The following is a 13,417-nucleotide window of genomic DNA, read 5'->3' as shown; positions in this document are numbered from 1 at the left end:
AATGTATTTATATTTTGAAATCTAGGTCAAGTGGACAGGTAGCTATTGAATTTAGAAGCAATTTTGTCAAATATTGTATTTAAAAAAAAAAATTGGGTCCCACATTTTGGGAAAACTAAAGAGTGTGCAACATGCTACTCTATGTAGGGAATAATGTAGCATGAAAATTATGTGTCTCCGTCTCATTCTGAGAAAGCTATTGACATTTATAATTTTTAAATGCTTCTCTAAAATTGTGTAGGTGCCTAACTGGGAAACCAAAGGCTGTGCAATGTGTGGCCCAACACTTTAAAGATTATAAGATGGATTTGAAGCAGGTAATGTTATCAGGGAGCTATAGAATTTACAAGCGATTTAGTCATACAGTGGATATAAATAGTCTACACACCCCTGTAAAAATGCCAGGTTCTTGTGATGTAAAAGAATGAGACAAAGATAAATCATGTCAAAACTTTTTCCACCTTTAATGTGAACTATAACGAGAACAAATCTATGAGGGGGAAAAATAAAAAATATAAAACTCACAATAACCTGGTTGCATACGTGTGCACACCCTTAAACTAATACATTGTTGAAGCACATTTTGATTTTATTACAACACTCAGTCTTTCTGGCTAGGAGTCTATTAGCATGGCACATCTTGACGTGGCAATATTTGCCAACTCTTCTTAGCAAAAGCTCTCCAAATCTGTCAGATTGCCAGGACATCTCCTTTGCACAGCCCTCTTCAGATCACCCCACAGATGTTCAATTGAATTCAGGTCTGGGCTCTGGCTGGGCCATGCTTTTGTGGATCTTTTCATAATTCCCTCCACCCTGACTGAGGCCCCGGTTCCAGCTGAAGAAAAACAGCCCCAAAGCATGATGCTGCCACCACTATGCTTCACTGTGGGTATGGTTTTCTTTGGTTGATGTGCAGTGTTGTTTTTGCCCCAAACATACCTTTTGGAATTATGCCAAAAAGTTCAACCTTGGTTTCATCAGACCATAAAACATTTTCCCATGTGCTTTTGGGGGATTTGATGTTTGTTTTTGTAAATTTCAGCCGGGCTTGGATGTTTTTCTTGGAAAGATAAGGGTTCAGTCTTGCCACCATACCCCATATCCCTTTCATATGAAGAATACGGGAGATACATTGTTGTCACATGTAGCACAAAGCCAGTACTTGCCAAAAATTCCTTCAGTTCCTTTAATGTTGCTGTAGGCCTCTTGGAAGCCTCCCTGACCAGTTTTCTTCTCGTCTTTTCATACATTTTGGTGGGACGTCCAGTTCTTGGTAATGTCTCTGTTGTACCATGTTTTTCCACTTGATGATGACTGTCTTCACTGTGTTCCATGGTATATCTAATGCTTTGGAAATTATTTTGTACCCTTCTCCTAACTGATATCTTTCAACAATGGGATCCCTCTGATGCTTTGGAAGCTCTGCGAACCATGGCTTTTGCTCTGAGATGCAACTAAGAAAATGTCAGAGTCACTTTGAATGATGGCTGGTGTATAATGACTTCTATTTAAAATTAGTTTGAATGTGATTGGTTTATTCTGAACACAGCCACATGCCAGTTATTAGACGGTGTGCACAGTTATGTAACCAGATTATTGTAAGGTTTTATTTTTCATTCATCCCCCTCAAAGCTTTCGGTTTGTTTTTCAATTGAACAGTGCTTTTAGGGCATCTACAGTATCTCACAGAAGTGAGTACACCCCTCACATTTCGCAAATATTTGATAATCTTTTCACGTGACAACACTGAGGAAATGACACTTTGCTACAATGTAAAGTAGTGAATGTACAGCTTGTATAATAGTGTAAATTTGCTTTACAGCTTGTATAACAGTGTAAATTTGCTGTCCTCTCAAAATAACTCAACACACAGCCATTAATGTCTAAACCGCTTGCAACAAAAGTGAGTACATCCCTAAAGTGAAAATGTCCAAATTGGGACAATTGGCCATTTTCCCTCCCTGGTGTCATGTGACTCATTAATGTTACAAGGTTTCTGGTGTGAATGGGGAGCAGGTGCGTTAAATTTGGTGTCATCGCTCTCACACTCCCTCATACTGGTCACTGGAAGTTCAACATGGCACCTCATGGCAAAGAACTCTCTGAGGATCTGAAAAAAAGTATTATTGCTCTACATAAAGATGGCCTAGGCTATAAGAAGACTGCCAAGACCCTGAAACTGAGCTGCAGCATGGTGGCCAAGACCATACAGCAGTTTAACAAGACAGGTTCCACTCAGAACAGGCCTCGCCATGGTCAACCAAATAAGTTGAGTGCACATGCTCAGCGTCATATCTAGAGGTTGTCTTTGGGAAATAGGCGTATGAGTGCTGCCAGCATTGCTACAGAGGTTGAAGGGGTGGGGGTTCTGCTTGTCAGTGCTCAGACCATACGCCCACACTGCATCAAATTGGTCTGCATGGCTGTCATCCCAGAAGGAAGCCTCAAAGACGATACACAAGAAAGCCTGCAAACAGTTTGCTGAAGACAAGCAGACAAAGGGCATGGATTACTGGAATCATGTCCTGTGGTCTGATGAGACCAAGATAAACTTATTTGGTTCAGATGGTGTCAAGCGTGTGTGGCGGCAACCAGGTGAGGAGTACAAAGACAAGTGTGTCTTGCCTACAGTCAAGCATAGTGGTGGGAGTGTCATGGTCTGTGGCTGCATGAGTGCTGCCAGCACTGGGGAGCTACAGTTCATTGAGGGAACCATGAATGCCAACATGTACTGTGATATATTAAAGCAGAGCATGATCCCCTCCCTTCGGAGACTGAGCCACAGGGCAGTATGATAACGACTCCAAACACACCTTCAAGACGACCACTGCCTTGCTAAAGAAGCTGAGGGTAAAGGTGATGGACTGGCCAAGCATGTTTCCAGACCTAAACCCTATTGAGCATCTGTGGGGCATCCTCAAATGGAAAGTGGAGGAGCGCAGGGTCTCTAACATCCACCAGCTCTGTGATGTCGTCACGGAGGAGTGGAAGAGGACTCCAGTGGCAACCTGTGAAGCTCTGGTGAACTCCATGCCCAATAGGGTTAAGGCAGTGCTGGAAAAGAATGGTGGCCACAAAAAATATTGACACTTTCACTTAAGGGTGTACTCACTTTTGTTGCCAGAGGTGTGTTGTGTTATTTTGAGGGGACAGCAAATTTACACTGTTATACAAGCTGTACACTCACTTCTTTACATTGTATTAAAGTGTCATTTCTTCAGTGTTGTCCCATGAAAAGATATAATCAAATATTTACAAAAATGTGAGGGGTGTATTCACATTTGTGAGATACTGTAGGTCATGTGATCAGGGAGCTATTGAATATACAAGCGATTTTGTCATATATGTGTATTTGAAAATAATTGGGATCCATATTTTGGGGAAAATAAAGGGTGTGTAACATTCTGCTCGATGTAGGGAATAATGTAGCATCGAAATGATGTGTCTCAGTCCAATTCTGAGAAAGCTATTGAAATTTAGAATTTTCAAATGCTTCCCAAAAATTGTTTAGGTGCATAACTGGGAAACCAAAGGCTGTGCAATGTGTGAGCCTTCCCCTGAAGATTACAAGAGTGATTTGAAGCGTCTAGGTCATGTGATCAAGGAGCTATTGAAATTGTAAACTATACATTGTTTTAAGGTGTTCATAGCAAATATATCAATGTCTATATTATCCATAAAAAAAAGTTTAGTAATTTATAAAAAGCATGAACAGTTTTACATTGGGTTGACGTTTTTAGGTTATGTTGTCAAAGAGTTGTTGAGATTTGAACATGTTGACAGTGCAATTTGTTGACGTTCCCTTACGACGTTCGACTTTAATATTGCCATAAAAGTGTCCTGCCATATGGAAACTCCTGTCGGAATCGAGACATGTGCAGTGTGGTCCAAACTTTTTCTTTCATTACGAGACTAACCCGAGGCCTGTAGCATCAACTGTTTGCGAGCAATTGGGCTTTGAATGTAATACTACCTACCACGATCAAAAACACAGGCCTATGAATAGCAACGTTAAGCTGTCTAATGAAACGAAAATGGTGGTCACCCTATAAAAACCTTGTAATGAAACGTTACGTTGGGAAAAAACAAACCTTACATTATTAAAGAAAGCGCAACAAATGGTAATGCTTAAAAATGCTTATTGAAACGAAAATGATTAGCCTAATTCAAGTTTATGCATTGCAATAAACAAATCGCTAATAGGCTCTTTTTTGTAGGCAATAGTTGAAAACGTGTGGAAACCTACGAGTCAACATATCTGAGTACCTGAAATCGAAAGTGAACTTTTAGCAGATATGACAGTCGCAGTTACAGACTTTGCGGTTGTTTCCTGTAAGCTTTCAAATCGAAGGGCAAAACGCGTTTTTTAGACTATAATGATACATGAATAAAAAGGTAAAGTTGAATTTAATAACTAAATATTTAATGTTTATAAGCCTTGCATCTATTTAAAGTCTCATGCGAACTGATGTATTTATAACATTTGATTTGCAATGCATGAAATCATTCTGTTGTCATGTATAAGTGACCCACATAAACCTAGAAAATGCAATTAATGTGTTAATATTAATTTTTCATCTACAGTTTAGAAAAGGAATATCAGTAACCGGAGCTGACAATGGCAATAAACAGTGCCAATTCTAGGCTTTTTGGGGCCGTAAACAACTTTTTTATTAGGGCCTGCTCTCCCCTATCGGTCAATGGCCCCCTAGCACTTTTTATCACAGGACCAGGTATGTGATTTATGTAGGCAAAAATCTATGGAACAGCTACTGTAGATAATCAATTAAGGACTAATTTGTTACATTCTCTTTAGAATACCATGGTTTGAAGAATCCAGGGGCAATGTGTTATTTGAACAGTGTTTTGCAGGTCCTCTTCATGACGGAGGACTTCAGAGAGGCTGTGGAAAGGTTTGGAAACATGAGGGATATTGCCATGAAAGTGTTTAAATGAGTAATACCCAAACATTATAATTGTATATTGCTACATCATGTAATGTGTAATTATTTCACCATCATCAATTGTTGATCTTTATTACAGTCATTGTGAAGAAAACTATATTATTGATCTTCAGCTGCATCAGCTGTTTTCAAATTTAAAGGAAAATGAATCTAACACAAAGGACGTCATGTCAACACTGGGCATTGAAAACTGTAAGTAGCTATATGAGCTTGGATAAACAATTTATTTGGAACTTTTTTAGGTTTAAAGCTAGATGTTTGTTTTTGCCCCCAGTATATGAACAACGTGATGCTGCTGAGTATTTTGAGAAGATTTTAAGCATGGTTAATCCTGAAGTGTCTAAGGTAGGCTACTTAATTATTAGGTGGGCCGACTAGATTTCTCGTCTTATTTTTCCAATTTCTTTAGCTTGCTCTCTTACACGATGAAATTTACCTACACAAATCCAACATATAAAACGTCTGGACTACTGGAACTGTTTTGTTTATAGGATGGTTTTGATAGCATAGATATTTTTTTAATCATGCCAAATTTAAATGCACTTCTAATGCATTTAAATGTGAAAAGAGAGCAACCATAGACCGAAACCAAAACTTCTAGATATAGCCCCTTCTATACATTTCAAGCATCAACTCCAAACTAACGTTGAAATGTTCAGACTTGAGTTCCTTCCATTACATTTTTGTGTTTTGTATACTTCTGTTATATAAGTGTTTAAAATGTGTTAACATGAGTTTGAATGAAAGCCACAGATTCAGAGGATTCTATTAAAAATGTTAATCCTTGGCCAATGAAGCTATAACACCAACTTTAAAGCTTTAAGACTATTCTCAATAAAAATTCTATGAAATGTTTAAAAAGTATGGACTATTTTAATTAGCCTTATTTGCATAGTGTTAATTAACCCTAAAACTGTATGTCGTCAACTGTTAAAGGTAGAAAGACCAAACTAACTTTGTTTCACAGTTAAACGTGTATGGTATTTGACAAGGCCGGCTCTATAGTCTTTTGGGAGCCCTAAGCAAAATTTGATTTGCCCCCCCCAGCGGTCGGGGGCTCCCTAGTGGTCAGGGACCCCATAGCAGTCGGGGGGCCCTAAGCGACCGCTAATGATGCTTATGCCCAGAATACCAGCCCTGGTATTTTACTTTGTTAATTAACAAGTTTTCATAATTAGCAGTTAGTTAACTCTTACACAGTGTATTTTGAACTGTTCAAGCTGGAGAGACACAACCAAATTAGTTTCACATCTCTAGGCTATCCTACTTTCAAAATGAAATAGCCTAATTTGGATAATTAGTGTTAATTAACCCTAAAACAGTATTTCCTGAACTGTTAAATCGACTTTGTTTCACATGTTTATGCTTTCGCTACCTAGAACTGTTTAATGTGTATTATATTTGATTTTGTGTGTAATTAGCATAATTATGTACATAATTTGCATAATTACCATTCATTAACCTTAACATAGTATCTCTTGAAATGTTCAAGCTAGAGAGAACTAACTACATTTATTTAACATGTTAAGGCTATGCAAACTTAAAGTTCTTAATCATTTATCATCAATGACTATATTAATTTGTGTAATTTGCATAATTAGATTAAATAACCATAAAACACTGTCTCTTTACTATGTCAGCTACAGATTCGAAACCAAATTTGTTTCACGTTTATGATATCCCAACTAAAATGCCTAAATGTTGATCAACCATAGTTGTATTTATGAACATAATTTGCATTTTTTCCATTCATTAAATGTAATACTTTATCTGTTGAATCAATCTTGTTAGTATGTCTATCCCAACTTGAAAGCCAGGACTTAAAGTTAAAAAAAACTTTTAAAGTAAAGAAGCTGGCAAGCCCACCACATTTACTTATGTATTTTTTGTAGTTAGGCCTACAGAGTTATTATTGTACAAAACTTAACCATGATTTGTTTTAAAAGTTATGACATACCTGACAAACGTTTGTTTCCAGATCTTTAAAGGAGAATTAAGACACATCACTACCTGTTTCAGCAAACATGTAACCAGTGATGAAACAGGTCCATTTTGGACATTGCCCCTCCCCATAGCAGATCCATTGGACTCTTCCAACACCTACTGTGTGGTAGGAAAATATGTTATCACCTTAAATTGTATGTCTATAGTAGATGTTATAATTCAGTATGAGAAAAAAATGACGACATACATTAACAGTTGACGACATACAGCTGACCAATTAATCATTATGTTGGATAAAGACTTTGTGTTTCTTTTCAGAAGGATGGGTTTAACAATTTCTTCAAGTCTTCAACTGTGAGTGGGGAAAACCAGATGTACTGTGATGAATGTGACAAGAAAGCAGATGCAACCATTGTAAGGAACAATGCTAGGAATTCTCCTTAATGGCAATGTCTCTCTGTCTTTTTTCTATTTCATCGTTATTGACCAGTTGAAAATGTATTATATCAAAAATTTTTATGCATTATTGGACAGTAAATCCGAGAAGGATTTAATTTGCTGAACGAGTAGCGGTCAGGATTTAAACCCCTGCTGCAGCAGTTCATGTGCACTGGAGGCAGCGGTTTAGAACGCTGAACCACCCCAGCCTCTCAATTATACATTTTTATGGTTAACTGGCTGAAGGCGTGCAAATGCAAAAAGGCTGAACAACAACATACGATCAAATGAATAATGTGAATAAAAATAAACAACAATTATCATAGATTATACAGAGAACTACACAATCATAACAGATAGTATGTGTTAATGTATAATGTGTTTTGTTGTCATATATATCTTGTAGGAATGCAGGATGGAACATCACCCAGACATTCTTATTCTGCTCCTCAAGCGGTTTGAATTTGACTACGACAGCATGGCATATGTCAAAATCAACCGCTGTGTGGAAGTGCCTCACACATTACAGACAGAGGTACACTTCTTACAAAACCTCTATTCATCATTTTCTGTTTTCAACAAACTATATTAAAGCAAGTCAAACTCCTGTCATATTGTTTCCTTCACTTAGTTATCCTTCAGAAAAAGAAAAGAAAATGTCAAGTTATGTCCTCATTTTTTATGTCTGGAATGCAATGTCTTCACATATCTTTTGATTGCTCTGAACAGAAAAATCTCTATGAGCTTTATGCAGTTGTGGACCATTTTGGCAGTTTAAGTGGTGGACATTACATTGCTAAGATCAAGTCCTTTGAGGATCACAACTGGTATATCTTCAATGATTCCTTTGTAAACAAGGTAAGGGGGATTTAGGTATTTATTGAATATTTTATAAAATATAGCCTAAATTATTTATTGTTCTAATATCATGAATTGGATTTTGTAAATAATTAGTACATTGAACTATACTCAAAATCATATTCAAGAATAATGTATTATGTTATCAAATGTTTCCATAGTTTGATTCATGTATGTTTCCTTTACAGTTGAATCCACAACCAAACAGTACAATGATTGAAAGGTATGATTTTTCCACCTGTGTTTTGTTATGTATTTGAGGCATTGAATATTCATCTAAGATACATCTAAGATAAAAATATATATATTTGTCTAGATCCCAGAGTGCTTACCTACTTGTCTACAGAAAATGTAAGTTCATTTATAAATGTTGTTTAAAGTAGTATTTTTTAATAATTGCTACGTGACTGTCTCTGATGTCTTTCACTGTCCTTTCCTACCCTCCCACAGCGCATGTTAAAAACGACCATGCAACCGACCAAGTTCAAGTTCCTCCCAGTGAGGGTGGAGTTAATAAAGAGGATGGAGAGCATGTTGAAATGAAGACAAGTGGGGTTAACATTAATGGTGGTGTAGAACAGAAAGAACATGAGCATGCAGTCAGGAGGAAAGAACAACTGAGACATTTGAGAAAGCCAGACACAGGAACAGATACTGTTATTGATAAAACAAAACCAATATACTGTGGTTTGTTTGAGGAAAGCGTGGAGTACATAGCACACAGGAGACAGGATGTGGATGAGGACAAATACTTGGTGTCAGTAACAGATGTCACTCTGCAGCAGACACCAGAGACACAACAGAAATTGGGCAAGCTCCGTGTATACCATTATGACTATATTTTGCCCGTTAGGAGTTCACTAAGGGAGAAGGATAATTTTGTGGAGAAAGGACCTAAGGGTAATTTTGTGGAGAAAGGGGAAAGGGATAATGTTGTGGAGAAAGGGATCAGGATACTGTGGAGACAAGGAAAGGGGACAATTTTGTGGAGAAAAGGGAACAGGATAATGTTGTGGAGAAAGGGGAACAGGATAATGTGGAGAAAGGGGAATGGGATAATGTGGACAAGGCGGGCAGGGGTAATGTTGTGGAGGAAGGGGAACAGGATAATGTGGCAGAGAAAGGGGAACAGTATAAAGTGGAGAAAGGGGAACTGGATAATGTTGTGGAGAAAGGGGAAAAGGATAATGTGGACAAAGGGGGAGGGGGTAATGTTGTGGAGAAATGGGAGCAGGATAATGTGGAGAAATGGGAGCAGGATAATGTGAGAAAGGGAAACAGGATAATTTGAAGAAAGGGGGACAGGATAATGTAGAGAATGAGAGACAGGATAATGTGGAGAAAGGAAGAGGGGATCATGTTGTGGAGAAAGGGGAACAGGATAATGCTGTGAGAATGGTAGATAAAGTCAGTGTGTTGATGTAAAAGGAGAAAGGCATCTTAATGACACGCAGACCAGTCTGACCAAGTACGAACAGTCTTCCAGCTCTGCAAACGTGCAAGAGCATAGTCTCACATACTTTTTACAAGCCTTGTACGTTTGATGAACTCAGAGGAAAAGAAATGCAAAGAGGAATTGAAAAATGGTGCTGGAGGAATAAAAAGAGAAGGATAAAACAAGTGAAGCGTTTGAGTATACCTTCAGGGAAAGAGCAGAAAAAGAGGAACTGAAAGGTAAAGAGCAGTTTTTTATTATTTATCAAATGTACATTTTCAGATATTTTTGTTGTTGCTTTTAAAGACATGCTGGGGAAAGACAGAGGCGAGTTTTGCTAAAAGAGCAGTGTTTCGGATTCAAACCCATGATGCAGCTGTAATGTGCATTGTAGACTTTGTAGATCACTGGAGTCACCTGTTCTACTAAGCCACCTGTTTTAATTTGATGGAGATTAAAAAAAAAATTATAATCAAACGTTTGGAAAATGTTAACACATAGTTATGTGTTACTGCAGCCTTGTTAACCTGTTCATGTTTAGCATCATTTATTATGTTATTTATTTTAATATTCAGTTTACTACATACTTCTACTACTACAAGATTTTGGGTTTATTCTTTTTGGGACATTTCAAGATGCATGTTACACAAGTATTAACATATACAGTAAAAACAATTTGCCTGTTTGTCAAATAAAATTTCTCAGCCCAAGTTTACACTGTGCTCATAAAATAAAATCTCTAAAAATACATGTATGTATGAATTTTTTCAGGACCATCACACATAAAAATCCAGAAAGAAATGGTTAGCTCACCACAAATTAAATATTTTGCAATGAACAACAATCTACACTCATCTAAAGGATTATTAGGAACACCATACTAATACTGTCTTTGACCCCCTTTCGCCTTCAGAACTGCCTTAATTCTACGTGGCATTGATTCAACAAGGTGCTGAAAGCATTCTTTAGAAATGTTGGCCCATATTGATAGGATAGCATCTTGCAGTTGATGGAGATTTGTGGGATGCACATCCAGGGCACGAAGCTCCCGTTCCACCACATCCCAAAGATGCTCTATTGGGTTGAGATCTGGTGACTGTGGGGGCCATTTCATTACAGTGAACTCATTGTCATGTTCAAGAAACCCATTTGAAATGATTTGAGCTTTGTGACATGGTGCATTATCCTGCTGGAAGTAGCCATCAGAGGATGGGTACATGGTGGTCATAAAGGGATGGACATGGTCAGAAACAATGCTCAGGTAGGCCGTGGCATTTAAACGATGCCCAATTGGCACTAAAGGGCCTAAAGTGTGCCAAGAAAACATCCCCCACACCATTACACCACCCCCCTGCACAGTGGTAACAAGGCATGATGGATCCATGTTCTCATTCTGTTTACGCCAAATTCTGACTCTACCATCTGAATGTCTCAACAGAAATCGCGACTCATCAGACTAGGCAACATTCTTCCAGTCTTCAACCGTCCTATTTTGGTGAGCTCGTGCAAATTGTAGCCTCTTTTTCCTATTTGTAGTGGAGATGAGTGGTACCCGGTGGGGTCTTCTGCTGTTGTAGCCCATCCGCCTCAAGGTTGTGCGTGTTGTGGCTTCACAAATGGTTTGCTGCATACCTCGGTTGTAACGAGTGGTTATTTCAGTCAAAGTTGCTCTTCTATCAGCTTGAATCAGTCGGCCCATTCTCCTCTGACCTCTAGCATCAACAAGGCATTTTCACCCACAGGACTGCCGCATACTGGATGTTTTTCCCTTTTCACACCATTCTTTGTAAACCCTAGAAATGGTTGTGCGTGAAAATCCCAGTAACTGAGCAGATTGTGAAATACTCAGACCGGCCCATCTGGCACCAATAACCATGTCACGCTCAAAATTGCTTAAATCACCTTTCTTTCCCATTCTGACAATCAGTTTGGAGTTCAGGAAATTGTTTTGACCAGGACCACACCCCTAAATGCATTGAAGCAACTGCCATGTGATAGGTTGATTAGATAATTGCATATAAGAAATTGAACAGGTGTTCCTATTAATCCTTTAGGTGAGTGTACATATTAGGTGAGTGTACAAAATATGTGGTTGTATTTGAATAGCGCAGATTGAAGGATCTCAATGATCAAAACATATTAGAAAGGCAAGAAGAGGGTGCACAAACTATTGAAAACAAGGGTGTTCATAATTTCCCAATAAAATCCAAAATAAATATAATTTGGCAATATACAATAAAAACCATTTGGTAAATACATTTATAGTTTGGCAAATGTGTGCCTTTCCTGATTAGTTTGACCCTACGTCTATTCTGACTTATTACACATGCACTGAGCCTGTCCTGCCAAATCCACTAGAAATGCTGAATGTTTGGTTTGAATGAAGTAATAATCATGGCAGCTCTCACTTTTGGGAATATGTTTTATTCAACGTTCTGTGGATACCTTCCCCAGGATGCCTTTCAAAACGCCAGAATCTTTCAACTGCCTAAAACAGAAAATGGAAATGATACCCTTCATGTCAATGAATGTATAACGTTTTTCTCATTGTGCTTTTTTTCCTGTTGTACAGATGACCGGGGTAACAGGATATGCCTTTCTGACCAGATAAAGATGTCAGCCCAAGTAGCTTCTGGAATGGCTTATCTGGAGTTAAAGAACTTCCTCCACAGGGACCTGTCTCCAAGGTGGCTGACTTTGGCCTCGCCATGGTTGTTAAAGCTACGCCAATGCCATTTAACTGGACTAGTGTCTATTACAGTGCATACCTGTGGGGGATGCCCTGTTCCCTTTGAGATGGACAGCTCCCGAGGCAATCGCCAGCAAGACGTTCACCATCAAGGGTGACGTGTGGTCCTTCTTGTTGTATAAGATCATGACTTTTGGTAAGAAGCCCTATGCAAGTAAGATTTTTATATTTACTTTGTCCACATAGAAATTCTGCACTAAGTGGAAATGTCTTAGAGATCTGGGGGCTTTTAAGTGGCGAGTCAAGACCGTTATCATAAATTGTATTCCACAAAAAATAAATATATATCAACCGAGCAACAATACACTGACACAACGGTCTGAGTTCTGCCAACAAACCTGAAAGTTTATGCCCAAGAATGGCAGATAACCCCACTTCAGTACTGTGCTGTGTTTAGAGTAATTGGACAGTAAGCATTGGACAGTAAGCAATTATTTATGGCTCAGCATTCAAGTTTGGGGGACAACAAACAGTTACTATAAGGTTCAAGTATTGATTCTTAGATTTTAGTTGAGGGTATTTGTGTATGGAGGACTAAATGTGCCATAATATGAAATAAATAAATATATAAATAAGTACTTAAATATATACATAAATACTCATTGCATTTGCATTGTGTACACTTATGCATCGTCCAAATGCAATAGACATTTCATTTGGATGGTGTAAACTTGAGTGTTGTCTAAATGCAATAGACATTTCATTTGGATGGTGTAAACTTGAGTGTTGTCTAAATGCAATAGACATTTCATTTGGATGGTGTAAACTTGAGTGTTGTCTAAATGCAATAGACATTTCATTTGGATGGTGTAAACTTGAGTGTTGTCTAAATGCAATAGACATTTCATTTGGATGGTGTAAACTTGAGTGTTGTCTAAATGCAATAGACATTTAATTTGGATGGTGTGAAGTTGTACATCGTTCAAATACAATGGGGCGGGACCTAACCCATTTAAAAGAAATGTCCTCATTGAACCGCAGTGTTTTATGCTTGGAACATTTTTATTGGACATTTGAGTGCAAACT

The 13,417-nt window shown here is 38.1% G+C and overlaps 1 protein-coding gene across 6 annotated transcripts; it reads left to right on the top strand.

The window, feature by feature from the left end:
• Positions 1-3,925: 3,925 nt before the first annotated feature.
• On the top strand, positions 3,926-12,929 carry LOC105028173 (ubiquitin carboxyl-terminal hydrolase 47-like). 6 transcript variants are annotated; one of them, XR_002196033.2, is made up of 15 exons: positions 3,926-4,124; positions 4,221-4,398; positions 4,588-4,736; positions 4,820-4,916; positions 5,047-5,159; positions 5,242-5,312; positions 6,946-7,077; positions 7,230-7,325; positions 7,756-7,884; positions 8,079-8,207; positions 8,396-8,430; positions 8,524-8,558; positions 8,658-9,881; positions 12,215-12,329; positions 12,404-12,929. XR_002196033.2 is itself a non-coding variant. In XM_010900712.5 (13 exons), the coding sequence occupies exons 3-13, from the start codon at positions 4,622-4,624 to the stop codon at positions 9,473-9,475; spliced, it is 1,770 nt and encodes a 589-aa protein (XP_010899014.2). In that variant the 5' UTR covers positions 3,926-4,124; positions 4,221-4,398; positions 4,588-4,621; the 3' UTR covers positions 9,476-10,409. The 6 variants fall into 6 exon arrangements, 1 of the variants encoding a protein (XP_010899014.2); XR_002196035.2 differs by having other exon boundaries at positions 4,876-4,916; positions 12,215-12,929; XR_002196036.2 differs by having other exon boundaries at positions 4,866-4,916; positions 12,215-12,929.
• The last annotated feature ends 488 nt before the right edge of the window (positions 12,930-13,417 follow it).

The sequence above is a fragment of the Esox lucius genome, chromosome 24 (assembly GCF_011004845.1).
Source record: "Esox lucius isolate fEsoLuc1 chromosome 24, fEsoLuc1.pri, whole genome shotgun sequence".
Taxonomy (NCBI): Eukaryota; Metazoa; Chordata; class Actinopteri; order Esociformes; family Esocidae; genus Esox; species Esox lucius.
Note: the sequence above shows the minus strand (reverse complement) of the source record. Positions and strands in the feature narration are given on the sequence as shown.